At 40.7% G+C, this 15,106-nt stretch overlaps 2 protein-coding genes and 1 long non-coding RNA gene across 4 annotated transcripts; 1 reads left to right on the top strand and 2 right to left on the bottom strand.

Moving 5' to 3' along the window:
* Nucleotides 1-16: 16 nt before the first annotated feature.
* LOC122757150 lies at nt 17-3,943 on the bottom strand. 2 transcript variants are annotated; one of them, XR_006357063.1, is made up of 2 exons: nt 3,813-3,943; nt 17-102 (listed from the first exon to the last, which is right to left on the bottom strand). It is a non-coding gene; the product is annotated as an uncharacterized LOC122757150 (long non-coding RNA). The 2 variants fall into 2 exon arrangements; XR_006357064.1 differs by lacking the exon at nt 3,813-3,943 and adding an exon at nt 1,008-3,232.
* A 430-nt stretch (nt 3,944-4,373) lies between these two features.
* On the top strand, nt 4,374-14,052 carry LOC6577483 (CD109 antigen). Its single transcript, XM_002003414.4, has 7 exons — nt 4,374-4,564; nt 7,198-8,063; nt 8,216-11,981; nt 12,051-12,244; nt 12,305-12,479; nt 12,625-12,730; nt 12,800-14,052. Exons 2-7 carry the CDS (start codon nt 7,219-7,221, stop codon nt 13,009-13,011), a joined length of 5,298 nt encoding a protein of 1,765 aa, XP_002003450.1. The 5' UTR covers nt 4,374-4,564; nt 7,198-7,218; the 3' UTR covers nt 13,012-14,052.
* Nucleotides 14,053-14,156: 104 nt separating this feature from the next.
* Nucleotides 14,157-15,082, bottom strand: LOC6577482 (TBP-related factor). The gene is made up of 2 exons (XM_002003413.4): nt 14,824-15,082; nt 14,157-14,769 (listed from the first exon to the last, which is right to left on the bottom strand). Exons 1-2 carry the CDS (start codon nt 14,964-14,966, stop codon nt 14,250-14,252), a joined length of 663 nt encoding a protein of 220 aa, XP_002003449.1. The 5' UTR covers nt 14,967-15,082; the 3' UTR covers nt 14,157-14,249.
* Nucleotides 15,083-15,106: the final 24 nt, after the last annotated feature.

Genomic DNA, 15,106 nt, shown 5'->3' with positions numbered 1-15,106 from the left:
GTTGGTTGGTTTGTTATTTTTGTGTTTTGTTCTGACGATTCTTCTCTTTTTGCTCTTTCTCTTTATTTAACCAGCTCCAGCTTTTGTTCTTATTTCTCGTCGCTATTTTTTTTTTTTTTTTTATAGATATAGAGAAAAAGATTATTTTTTGTAAATAAACAATTTAGCTTTCATTTCATTTTGTTTCTTTGTCAATTTTATATATTTTTATTTTGTATTTTTATTATTATTATTATTATTTTTTTTTTGTTTTTTTTTTTTTTTTTTTTTTTGGCGTTCTTCACGTTTGGCTCACTTTAAATTTTATGCTTCTTGCACAAAATTTAAAAATACATAAATTCAAAATAAAACGAAAACAGAGAGAAATGCTCGCGGCGTCTTTAAGTGCGTGAGCGAGAGCGAGAAAGAGAAGCTAACTCAAGGATGTGAAAAAGCAGCAGCAACAGCATAAAAACTAAACGGGAATTCAACTAAATATAATTCTTACACTCATTGTCTCTCTTTCTCTCTCCCTATTTTTTTATTATCGACGTCAGCATTATATGCTGCACACGTGCTAACAGCGCAATGGCTTGTGAAGCGAAAGGGCTCTTGAGGCAAAAAGCATTCAGCTGCACCTTCTTTGCTAATTTCTTATGTTTGTCGCGTTAATTTTTTTTGACGTTATTCATTTACATGCGTAGCCAAAAGCTCTTTTTCTCATTCTTTCATACACACACACACACACGCAGGCACATAAAGACATTCACATTTAAGCACAGGCACGCAGCGAAACTGGGGGTCGAGGAATTTTTGGCTAGCAAACTAAAAATTGAAATATGCCACATTGACGTCCATGCAAAATGCTCAAAAGCAAACGCACTCAGAAATGAGTCAAAGCTCAAATTATGGCAAGTAAATTTGGAACTTCATTCCTTCTTTTTTTTATTTTTTTTTTTTTAGATATATTTCTATTTAGTTTCATACACTTTTAAAATCTATGTCTAGAACTAATACTAGACACTGACCAAAAGAAATAGCGAAAAAACGGACACGGAACACAACAGAACGGAACACAGCAGCAACGTAAGCGTAAACGTAACGCAACGAAATCAGCGAGCAGACTGAACTGGCCGTTGTACACCAAGTGAGCGAGTAGGCAAAAAAAAAGAAGAGGAGAGCAAAAATTAACAGGCTGACGCCGACAGCGACGTCGTCATGGCTGACTGATAAAAGTCGTACAGATTTGTTCTTAGCTCATTGTTTTTGCTGTTACTTTTATATTGAAATTCGTTTGTCAGCAGTGTTATCAGCAAAAGCAGAGGCAACGACGCCGACTGAGACGCCGGCAGCTGCTGCAGAGCAACGGCAGTTTGTTTACCCCGCAACGACGTGCATGCGGCGGCATTCGCACTGAATGTTTCCGTCACAATTTATACGCATATTCCACACATACTCATAGACACATATTTTTACACACATGCATACATACATACATACATACATACATACTTAATTAAGATAAGGAGCTCATTGCAGTATTTTCATACAAACATACAAGTCGGCAACAACGTAAAACGTTCACGTATCGCAGCAATGGACAAAGAGGGACTACGGCTACGTCTGCAGGGGGTGGAGGGAAGCGACTTCAGTGGCACTGAAAAGCTGCCTGAAAGCGGTTGGCAGCAGTTTCAACATGATTTTTGCTGGGTAGCTGCTAGGCTAAAAAAAAAAAATATATAAAAAAAAAATAAAAAAGACGCGCGCGCACTTATAAAGCCAAACGCATAATAATACAATAGCAATACTAATTTATCCTGTATTTTTGTTCAACATTTTGCAACTTCTCCTGAGCGCGATAGCTCAAATCATGTTATAGACTGTGAGCCGAGCTCAATATTGTTTAGCTCTGCTCGCTGTATGTGTGTGTGCGAGAGCATAAAATTAATTTTTTATACAAAAAATAGTATAGTTAGTTATAATCTCATGTTATCGATTGCCAGCCGAACTCGATATCGATTGATAAACCATTATTATAATTCTTTTTTGTTCGATAAAGTTTCAGTTTTATTGGCAAAGTTAGAACCACTTGCGAGACAAATTGCCTTTTAGCGCAGCATAACGTCATCGAGCAGCCATGACTCAGTGTCCCGGTCATATTTTATTTACTGTTCACACAAACACATGCGCTAGCTAACTGACTTACGAAAATGGGAACAAAAACTAAGTCGATGATGTGATGCTGCTGACCAATTATTAATCAGCGGCAAACATAATTTTTGTGACATCTCTAACATTATTATTATATGAATTTGAGTAATTTTGTTATTATTTGTGTAACATCAAGTCACTCTTCTAAAGTGTTACCCATTGATAAGGATAAGAAAGAAAGAAAGACATATAGGAATATATGTTTATATACATATGTATGTATATGTATATAGTATGTGGACACGCTAATTGAATTGATTAAGCTCAAAATGAATGAGAAGAAAAAACAATATTAATAACAATAGAATTGATGGACCGCCTACCCACACAAATATACACGCACACAGCTGCGACTCAGCTCTAAAGTTAACATAAATGACTTTATAGTGTGCGTATGTGTATATGTGTATTAGGCTGGATGACGTGATTGTCTCTCAGCACCCGCATATGATTAAAACGGAAAACAAGATAAAACTCGTTGGAGCAAAGGAGCAACGCGTATTCAGCTTGTTGTTGATACGAAGCGTTCGTCGTGGGAGAGGCAGGAAAATACGCATGACACTCCTTGCCGCTGCCGCACACACACACACACACACAGGCGCAAGCACGCGACACACCGACACGAGGTCACTCACACACGCAGATATATAGTGTGACCAACCGCGCGTCCCTTGCTACAGCCCACACTCAATAGCAATTATTAGTTGATTTTCACAATATTAATTTGTGTGACCAGAAAGGAGTCAATATACTCAACATTTACAAGTCACGAGATAGAAGCAAGCATATATATATATATATATATATATATATAATTTATATATGTATATCTAATTTGTCTGTATGTATCGAGAAATGGCAAACAATGAGTATATTGAGCGAAAATATAGTTACAGGAATTTCTTTTTTTGCTAGCTGCTCCCACTTTTTCTCCTATTTCTTCTTTATTGTTTTTTCTTCTTATTAGCCGCGATGACGACAGCGTGCGCGACGGTCACAGCAGCAGTAGCGGCGGCACCTTCGCCTTGCGCTTTTCAATAACATTTACATTTACACTTTGTACTATTTATGTAATAGTTTTTCATTTTTTCAAGCGTTGGCGAATTTGATCTAGACAGATGTAGCCTGCTGTATTACACCTGCCGTATATTTTCAACAAATTATATGGAATTCACTTCTTTCATTAGCTTTTTTTGCAGATTGCTTTTCTTTTTTTGTTTTACTACCAGAACTATACCCACACACATACGCACACATATGCAATCAAGGCACGCACAAAACACACACACAAACATACACAATACGCGACACTCTCAATGACGAAATTCTTTGGACAGCGTTGACAACTCTAGGTTCTAGCTCAAGCTCCTCCGCTTTCAAGTATATATATATAAATATGTGTGTGTATATGTGTCTGTGCGTGCTTGCCTGCTTTTGCATGTGTGTGTGTGGGAGTGCGAGTGTATGAGTATTCTGCTGCTGCTGCTTTTCTTCATAATTTTTGAGTTGGCATAGAATTTCAATTCTGCACGTGCTTACCGCACATTAGCATACACAAATTTCATTAATTTAATGACCGCACTTCTCTTAGCTGCATTATTTTGCACTCATTTTAAATTTACCTAGCACACAAAACACAAAAATTCGATTTTTTCCTCGCTGATATTTTCACGCGAATGACCTTACATCACACGCATACAATACACACACACACACTCCTGAAACTGTAGGCATTTATTGCCCGTTCAAGTTTGGTCACACAATTTGCCCTAAAAAAATACTGAAATATCAATCAACTCGGTTTAACTATCGTTTACCAGCAATTATGCCGCATATCGATAGCTTCTGATAGTTTCGAATATTCCGTACAAAAAACTAATCAAAATATTTCAATGTTAGTTAATACAAGGATTTTACTTCATTATCATATAATTTCTGTTCGGAAATACCAAAATATCAATAAAAATAAAACATTGGCTACATCATCAAAAAATTGCATTTTATTTTGAATTTTGTTTTACAGCCGGACTCCTTGAAAACTATTGCAAAGATTCAAATTTTTAAATTATTATCAATAATCCATTTATTCGATTTGAAATGAATAACCGTAATAATCCAGATCGATAGATTTGTGAAACCATGGCATGCGATAGTTAGGGGTGTGGTGCGATAACCAACGTCAGTTTTTGTTTGCACGTCACTAGCATAAGTCATCGTGTTGCGGGGTCTTGTGTGCGTGCGTCGTGCTGTTGGTTTTGTGTTTCATTAATTTAACATTTAAGTTAAAAGTTATATATTTTGTGTTGCTTTTGTTATTACAAATAATGCGCCCGATTTTCAGCATTGCTCGAGCACACATCAATACATAAAACAGGTGAGTGCTGGCCAGAGCGCCTCGCAACGGTGACCCGCCCAAAATGTTTGCTCAAATACCTGCGCTGCTGCTTGCGTTGTTATTATGTTGTTGTTGCCCTCACATGGGCGTTGACCAAAAATTGAATAATTGTAAGCGTAAGCTCTTCAAATTTTAACAACTATTTTATGCATTAGTTAAAACAAAACCATTTAAAAAATGGCTGCAGCCTTTTTTTCAGTGCAAAAAAAAAGGTAAAGACAAACGTCTGCCACCTGCTGCCCAATTGGAAATTAAGCCATGCTCAAATTTCATAGCCCCTGTTCAATTTTTTTTTTTTTTTTTTGCATATTTGTGTGTGCTTAGTCCTTGCACGCACTTCAATTGCACTTTTGCTCTGCCTTACCCCTCGCGTTACACTAATTAATACCACTTTACATACATATAAATATGTGAGCTTGAATGTGTATGTAGTGTGTATGCATGTGCGCTATGCTTCTCTGCAGCAGTAAAAGGGTGGATTATACTGTCCGTTGCTCTTGCAGCAGCGTTCAGCTGAATTATTATAACCGTTTCTCTTCTCTGTTTGTTTTCCACATCGGCCAGCGACTTCTGCTGCTTCACTGCGCAGACAGCATACAACACACACATACATACCCTCACACATATGCACATGTCTAACGCATACACGCATACAGGTAACTGACACTATCTTCTGTGTTGCGTGCTTTGTTATTTTGTTCGTTACCGGCAACTGCCTTTCAAATGTTCTTCCCCTCTCTTTTTTTGTAATTTTTGGCCGAGGGTCAAGTGCGGCTTGTTTGCCGGGCACCTAATTATCCTTGCCTCTCACCTTTTTATGCTTGTTTTTTTATGGTTGCCTCAGAGTGTTGTCCTTTTACCTAAGGCAGATATTGTCCTTTATTATTTTGTTTCTTATGCTAGTGGTTGGGGTGTTTTTTTTTTTTTTTTTTTTTTTTTTTTTTATGATCTTGATAAGCTGATTTTCCTTTTATTATACGACTCAATTCGTCAATGTCTGAATTTAAGTGGCGTTAAATTTCGCAGCTTTCGAAAGTTCGTTATTTTTCCAATTCCAGAGAAGCAATAGTATGTATGTAGCATTTAAATTAGATTATTCAATATGATGGCAACGCTCTTGGAAACTGAGCGCACTGGAATTTAGCGATAATCGAAGATGTTAGCGATGACCCTCAGCAGGTTATCAGAATAACACTAAAAACTTGCAAGCAGCGTTGATTACTTTTAGGAAGTAATGATGTACATACATATAATGAATAATAGCTAGCTTGAGATATGTAAAAAGTACATATATAAATAATGATAATCTAAAAAAGTTTTATGAATATAAATTAGAATCATCTTCGGAAAAAAGTCTCTTTAAAAAAAATCTGTAGTCGATACAAAAATTATAGATTATCTTGTGTAACAACATCAAGAGCTTCTTCTTCTATTCTCCTTTCTTTCATTCCATAGCAAATATAAACTGGGTGGCAACACTCATCACCGACAATCGACGGCTTTTTAACTGGCAAACTACGTACAATTACTGTGAGAATTCTAATTAATTAATAATGACATTTGTTTGCTTTCATTTTCCATTTATATTGAATAGGATTTTCCGTTTGTTTTTTGAATTCCCAATAACTAATGCCTAGGGCCTAATGCCCACAAGCACAAATACTAAACTGGGGCAGTGCGGATTGTGTCGTAAATTTTGGTAAAGTCTATTTCGAATTTTCTTCGCTTGCCAGGAAAATCGCTTGGCACATATCCCATATCAAAGACTAATTGCGCGGCCGCTTTGAAATGACATTTAACTTAAAATTTGACATCATTTAAATGTCGCATTTTGGGCGCGTAAATCCTTGTGTGGGTGTATCTGTGAGCGTTGTCTAAATCTACGCTGTATGTGTATGTGTGGAACACATGTGGATATGTATGTGTGTAGTTGTGTAGCATGATTCCTGCCAGTTGGGAATTGCTATAAATAACTAAGCAATGCCCTATTTTAATACCCTTCATAGTGAAGCGTGCTAAATGCCTAAAGTTGTTTATTTCATTTATATCTCTATCATATACCTCTTTTCCATGTTTTTCCAATCTGGATAAAACTAAAACATGAACAAATTTAAATTTAATATCTAGCTAAAAAGATAAATTTTTATTAAAAAAAATTTTTGTTATTGTTTTAAAAAATTTTTATTCAAAAAATGTATTTAAAGGAAGTGGAATAAACAGAAGAGAATGAAATAAGTAAGAGAATATATAAATAATAAAAGTAAAAAAGCTAGCGTGAGCTGCACTGCATTTTCTTCAAACTCTCTCTTTGTCTTCTATTGCACAGTACTCATGTTTCGTTCATGTCCGCTTTTCTGTCTTGTCTAGGTGCTGTTATGTTAGCGGTTGCTGTTTTGGTTGCCTGAACAGCACGCGGAAAAGAACTTTCAGAGCAGACTAAACAAGAGCCTCGAAAAACACGCACAGCGTACAAGATAAAACAGCTCAAGCAGGCAGCTATATATAAAGTATATATATACATATATCTATTAGGGACTTGTTAATTGATGCACTTCACTTCGCGCATTGATTGATTGACTTCATCTAATTTGTGTTCTTTCTCTTTTTTCTAGTCAGTCACTACTTGGAAGAGGATGCAGCGCTTGTGGCATATGCTGCATGCGTTGCTGCTGCTGCAGTTGGTTGCAGCACAAAGCGATGGCAGCTATTACAACCTACAACAACAGCAACAACAACAACAGCAGCAACAACAACCGCTGCTGCCACAGCCCACATCGACATACGATAACAATAATCCATTATACGGAACGAATCCCAATTTGAATCCAAATCTAAATCCAAATCCAACTGTATACCGCAATGATGGCAGCTACAATGATTTAGGCACTCAGGATGATTATAATAAGCGCCTGGGAGGGGGCATCGGTGGCTACGGTGACGACGAGCCCAGTTTGCAGCGCGGCAAGTCGGCGTACAATACGAAGAACATATTTCTGGAGACATTGCATAATCGCGAGCCCACCTACTTTATTGTTGCCTCTCGCATGGTGCGTCCTGGTCTAATTTATCAGGTCTCCGTTTCGATACTTCAAGCGAAATACCCAATCACTGTCCATGCGAGTATCTCGTGTGATGGCGTTCAAGTTAGTGGCGATTCCAAGGATGTCAAGGAGGGTGTGCCCGAAACTTTGCTGATGAGAATACCGCCCACAAGTGTAACGGGAAATTATCGATTACGTGTGGAGGGTTTCTATCAAGATGTGTTTGGAGGCGTTGCGTTCCTAAATGACACGCGACTTGACTTCTCGCAACGCTCGATGACGATCTTTGTGCAGACCGACAAGCCGCTCTACATGCAGGGCGAGACGGTGCGATTCCGTACCATACCGATTACCACAGAACTGAAGGGCTTCGATAATACCATCGATGTCTACATGCTGGATCCCAATGGACACATACTTAAGCGTTGGCTGTCTAGGTAAGTATTTATGCAATATTGATATATACTAAACAGATTTTTAATATTGAAGTATACAATAATTATACCGAATAGTAATTGTATGATAGATGATGAATATCTGCATAATCTTGACTAACTCCTTTACTATAACTATCTCTTATTCTTATCAGGCAATCGAATTTGGGCTCCGTTTCGCTGGAATACAAACTCTCAGATCAGCCCACATTTGGTGAATGGACGATTCGCGTAATTGCCCAGGGTCAGAAGGAGGAGAGTCACTTCAGTGTTGAGGAATACTATCAGACACGCTTTGAAGTCAATGTCACAATGCCGGCGTACTTCTTCACTACTGATCCATATATCTATGGACGAGTTATGGCTAACTTTACGAGCGGTCTGCCCGTGCGCGGTAATCTAACACTGAAGGCCACTATTCGACCCATTGGCTACTTCAGCAACCAAGTGCTTAATGAGAAATTTCGTTTGGGTCGCTCGCCGCTGGAGCAAATGAATTTATATAATGATCGCTGGCGCTATAACAATCCCAATCAAAATCCGAATCAGCAATTTAATGTGCCTGGTCAGCTGCCGCAGGATGGCGTGGATCTGTCGCAGGAGTTGCTCTATCGCAATCAATACGTTGTGGAGCGGAACTATCAATTCGAGGAGGAATGGCCATTCTGGGTGCGCAAACCGGAAGTACTGGACAGCTATGATTCGTGGACGAGCAGCTATCGCAATACCTTGCCATTTTTGAGGTACTTCAATGGCACCTTCGACTTCAAATGGCCGCTGCGTGAATTGGAGCTGCTTGTGCCGAATATGGCCAACATGGAGGTGCTCATTACGGCGACAGTGGGCGAGAAATTCTACGATGAGATCATCAGCGGCTATTCCGTGGCACGTATCTACAATTCCAGTTTACGTGTCGCGTTTCTGGGTGAATCGCCGCAGGTCTTTAAGCCGGCAATGCCCTTCACTACCTACCTGGTGGTGGAATATCATGATGGATCCCGCATAGATCCCTATTTATTGCGTCAGGGCCTGATGGAGGTCAGCGGCTTTGTGGAGAGCCGCAACGGTGGACGCCGTGACTGGCCCGCTCAGCGCCTGCATATGTCCCAGCAAACAGAAGGCGTCTGGGAGGTGAAGATTGATTTACGCCACGATTTGCAGCTAGACGATCGTCCACAGTCGAGGGATTTCCTCAATGGTATACAGAATATGCGCCTGCAGGCTGTCTTTATAGATCCGCGAGGTGAACGCATTCAAACTGAGTTATTGCTCGTCGCACACTACTCACCGCGCAATCAACACATCAAGATCACCACCAGCACGGAACAGCCGGTTGTGGGAGAGTACATCATCTTCCATATACGCACCAACTTCCACTTGGAGGAGTTCAACTACCTCATCATGTCCAAGGGTGTTATTCTGATTAATGATCGAGAAACCATTATCGAGGGTATACGCACCATTGCGGTGGTGCTCAGCGCTGAGATGGCTCCAGTGGCAACTTTGGTGGTCTGGAAGATCACCCAGCAGGGTCAAGTGGTGGCCGACTCTCTAACCTTCCCCGTCAACGGAATTTCTCGCAACAATTTCACGGTCTACATTAACAATCGTAAGGCACGTACGGGCGAGAAAGTTGAGGTGGCCATCTTTGGTGAGCCGGGGTCCTATGTGGGTCTCTCTGGCATCGATAGCGCCTTCTACACCATGCAGGCGGGCAACGAGTTGACCTATGCCAAAATTATCACTAAAATGTCCAATTTCGATGAGCAAACAAATGGCACTTACAGACGCATTTGGTACTCCCACGAAGGCAATCCCGATGAGCTTGTCTATTTCCCGGCCTCGTCGTTCGGTATCGATGCGAATCGCACGTTCGAGTACAATGGATTGATTGTCTTCACGGACGGCTATGTGCCACGCCGGCAGGAGAGTTGTAATCGCACCTTGGGGTATGGTGAGTGCCTGAGCGGACGTTGCTATCGCCTGGAGAAACATTGCGATGGCCTATTCGACTGCGACGATGGCACGGACGAGATCGGCTGTCGAGTGCAAAACGATACGGAGCTCTTGAACTATCGCAAATATCGCTTTAATCGCGTGCTGCGGCACTACGAGAACGTTTGGCTGTGGAAAGATGTGAATATAGGTCCGCATGGTCGTTATATATTCAATGTGGATGTGCCGGACCGCCCCGCCTATTGGATGGTCAGCGCTTTCAGCGTTAGTCCATCCAAGGGCTTTGGCATGCTGAATCGCGCCCTGGAATATGTTGGCGTGCAGCCGTTCTTCATAAATGTGGAGATGCCAACGGTCTGTCGCCAGGGCGAACAAGTGGGCATCCGTGTCACGGTCTTCAACTACATGACGACGGCCATTGAGGCGACGGTTGTGCTGCATGGCAGTCCGGATTACAAATTTGTCCATGTGGAAGAGGATGGCATTGTACGCAGTTATAATCCGAGAACGAGTTTTGGTGAACATCAGTTCTTTATCTATTTGGATGCTCAGGGCACGACGGTGGTTTATGTGCCGGTGGTGCCGCAGCGACTGGGCGACGTGGATGTCACTCTTCATGTGGCGACGCTACTGGGCACGGATACGATCACCCGTACACTGCATGTCGAATCGGACGGCTTGCCGCAATATCGCCATCAATCGGTTCTGCTGGATCTGTCTAACCGCGCCTATGTGCTGGAGTACATGCACGTGAATGTGACCCAGACACCGGAAATACCTTACCAGGTGGATCGTTATTTTGTCTATGGCTCGAATCGGGCGCGAATCTCTGTCGTCGGTGATGTGGTTGGACCCATATTCCCCACAATGCCCGTGAACGCTAGCTCGCTGCTGTATCTGCCAATGGAGTCGGCCGAGCAGAACGCGTTCAGCTTTGCTGCGAATCTCTATACGATTATGTACATGCGTCTGATCAATCAGCGCAACAAGACGCTGGAGAGGAATGCCTTCTATCACATGAACATTGGCTACCAGCGACAATTGAGCTTCATGCGTCCTGACGGCAGCTTCTCGCTGTTCCGCTCCGATTGGAATAATTCGGCGTCGTCGGTGTGGTTGACCAGCTACTGTTTGCGCATCTTCCAGGAGGCCTCGTTCTACGAGTGGGAGAACTTCATTTGGATCGATGCCACGATCATTGAGAAGAACATGCGCTGGCTGCTGCAGCATCAGACGCCGGAGGGCGCTTTCTATGAGGTCACCTGGCTGCCGGATCGTAAAATAAATCGTACAAACTTTGCCAGTTACACAAGTCTACGGAATCGTAATATCACCTTGACCTCCCATGTACTGATCACGCTGGCCACCGTCAAGGATCTGTCCGGAACTCTTGGTTCGCGTGTGGCACTGGCCACTCAGCGAGCCGTTGCCTGGATCGAACGAAATATGCAATTCCTGAAAGAAACGCCGGAGCCATATGATGTCGCAATCACGGCGTACGCATTGCAGCTCTGCAATTCACCGATAGCGGAGCATGTGTTTAGCATATTGCGGCGCCATGCACGAACCATTGGCGACTTTATGTATTGGGGCAATCAGGAGTTGCCACAGCCGCCACGTAAGCTGGAGAATCAAAAGTGGTTCTCATTGCCGCGACTGCCGTATGAATACGATTCGCTGAATATCGAGACGACGGCATATGCATTGCTGGTCTATGTGGCACGTCGTGAATTCTTCGTGGAACCGATTGTGAGATGGTTGAATGCACAACGTCTGAATGAAGGCGGTTGGGCATCCACGCAGGACACAAGCACAGCCTTGCGTGCCTTGGTCGAGTATACCGTACGTTCACGTATCCGTGATGTGTCCTCGTTGAGTGTGGAAATTGAAGCATCCTCACAGGGCGGCAAAACCCAGGAGCTGCGCATTGATGATACCAATTTGGCCAGGTTGCAGAGCATTGAGGTTGGTTGCACTGATCTAGATAGATAGTTAAAGGAAGTATGACAATAATAAAAATCTTTATTCAAACAGATACCAGATGCTTGGGGCACCATTAAGGTGCAGGCCAAGGGCGCTGGCTATGCTATACTGCAGATGCACGTTCAATACAATGTGGATATAGCAAAATTCCAAACGAAGCCGCCGGTTCCAGCCTTTGGATTGCATACAAATGCCATATTCCATGGCAGAAATCAGTCGCACATCTCCTACGTCGCCTGTCAAAAGTAAGTTTCATAATTGATCACTATCTTAACTAATTTAATAATCTGTATGTATCATTCCAGCTGGGTTAACACCAAGGAATCGGAGCGTTCGGGCATGGCTGTGCTAGATGTGGCCATACCCACGGGCTACTGGATACAGCAGCAGAAACTGGATAGCTATGTACTGAGTAATCGTGTGCGCAATTTGCGACGGGCAAAATACTTGGAACGCAAGATTGTCTTCTATTTTGATTATGTAAGTGTCGAGCTTTTATATATTTTATATACTTTTATTCTCAAAGGGAAAAGGAGTATATTCGTACTTAGGTGTTTTAGTTCTACATTAGCTAAAATCTCATTTATCAAATAATTTATTTATCATTATTTTATTATATTTATAGCTGGATCAGGAAGACATATGCGTTAACTTTACTGTAGAGCGCTGGTATCCAGTGGCCAATATGTCGCGTTACCTGCCCGTGCGCATCTATGACTACTATGCACCAGGTGAGAAATTAGCCTCCATACTATAACTACATATATTTAATACTATACCTTCCTGTTACTCCCATACAGAGCGCTTCAACGAGTCCATCTTTGATGCTCTGCCCACATATCTGCTAAATATTTGCGAGGTGTGCGGCAGCTCGCAGTGCCCCTACTGTTCCATCTATAATATGGGCTGGCGTTCGTCGATGTCGCTCTCGCTATTGTTCTTTAGCGTATTTATTTATCTGCTGCGCAGTCGTACGCATCTAGTTCTTCAAGCTCTGCATCTATTCACCTAGAAGAGGCAAATCCATCCATCCATACATCCTTGCAGTCGCCCACCCATGTCTAACAACCAAACACAAGTTATGTTTAGCTTATTAGCTTTGAATTCGAATGAGTGTTGAGTTTTTATAGTTGGATCTAATATTTCTTTTATGTTTTTTTAATTTTATTTTTTACGAAATTGCATTCCGTCCAGACGTTTATCTTATATTCAACTGCTAGCAATTTATTATTATTTTGTAATCAACATTTTAATCGTAATCTCGAGATATGTACAAAAGGAAAGAAACATCGCATCCAATTGGACAAATTGTGTTTGTAATTTGAGCAATCACAGAATGAAATATCAAATTTTATGTACACAAACCATTAACTTATATATAGTTATATATATAGTAATATTGTAAGCTGTATCAATTGGATCACGAAAAGAATCTCTTTGCCTTATCGACAACCGCTTTAAAAGCCGCTTTAAATGAAAGCTGAAAAGTCAAGTGAAAAAAGAAAAGCATGTAACAAGAATGTGTCTTTTATTATATCACAAATTGCCTTTACTAGATTTTAGAAATCGATAGTTTATATATACAACCTTTATATTTTTGAATACTGCATGCATATCAAATTTTCTATTTACATATTTAAAATGAACAATTTATTTGTAAAAGCTAATGGATTATGATTAGAGTTGAAAGCGACCGTCCAATACATTTGTGTTTGAAATAATGCAACAAAATGAATCTAATTAGTGATTAAGTTTAATACGTATTTGTATTTTTGACAAAAACAGTTTAGATATTGCTCTTGTATATTATATACGAACTATATATATAAAGCCATGTACTCTCAAATCAAGTACTCCGTCCCTCCATTTATGGTAAGAGAAGTGAAATGAAATGAAACTATAAAGTGAAATATTTTTTTGTATTTTACGTTTTCTATGTAACGACAAAATAAATATAACAAATAAAATTAACGAACATTTTGAATTTGATTGATTAGCGCGGAATATTTACTGGCTATGGAGAGACAAATACAAGATGTAAATGAATTGCACAGTGTGTGGCCACACTGCCTGCGCACATAGCACCGCAGCCAACAGCAATTAAAATAAGTGTGGTCACATTGGTCTGTGTTTATGTTTATACACAACGCATTTCTATTCTGTATAAATAGTTAAATACCATATATTAAATTGTTCGATAAATGCTACAATTATTAAAAGTAACTTAGGATACATAAATAAATATAAGCTCTACGTTTTGCGAAAACTGAGCAAAATTGGGGATATGGCTTCTAGGCAGTCCATGATATCCTTTCTCGATTTAGCGCCAGTAAACACAATTTTGCCATTGACAAAGATAAGCAGGACAATGCGTGGCTTAACCATGCGGTAAATGAGGCCCGGAAACATTTCCGGCTCATACGAGCTGAATTGGCCATGCACCTGATTTAGGTTCTCCAAACGAATGGGAAAACGCAAATCGACAGTGGCAACAATATTTTGCAGCTTATAATCGACAAATTTAACAGGGAAACCTAATTTCTGTAGAATACGTGCAAATTTGCGTGATCCTATGTTCGCCTCGGTTTCGTTGCGGGCACCTGTGCAAATCACCTTACCGGTGCGAAAGATCAGAGCGGTACAACGAGGTGAATGCATTCGCATAATGACTCCTCTAAAGCGTTTGGGCGTATATTCCGAGTTGCGAGTGCGCGAATTGATGGTTTTCAAATCTAGCTCACAGTCTACGGAAAAGGTGGCAACGATGTTTCTACAAATAAATAATTAGCTCATTCCATTAACAGTTGTATTTGCAAAAGCTTACTGCAATTTAATTTCATGTTGGGCATCTTTGGGCTCAGTCAGCACAGCCGGCTGTTGCGGCTGTAATGCACTATGTGGATTAGTAGTATTAGGGACGCCCGTAGCGTTCGCTTCTGGCTCTGCAATTTTGAAATGAAATTGCATTTTCTTTCAATTTAATTCAATAAAGTTAAATGTAGTCGCAAGCAATTCAGCGCTAATCAAAAACACGCGTTGCATTGAACAGTGTTGTCCTATCAATAGAAAACCGAAAAATTGTCAAATGTCAATTCTGTCATTTTAGA

The sequence above is a fragment of the Drosophila mojavensis genome, unplaced genomic scaffold, assembly GCF_018153725.1.
Source record: "Drosophila mojavensis isolate 15081-1352.22 unplaced genomic scaffold, ASM1815372v1 contig_36, whole genome shotgun sequence".
Taxonomy (NCBI): Eukaryota; Metazoa; Arthropoda; class Insecta; order Diptera; family Drosophilidae; genus Drosophila; species Drosophila mojavensis.
This window is presented reverse-complemented; position numbering and strand designations above follow the sequence as displayed.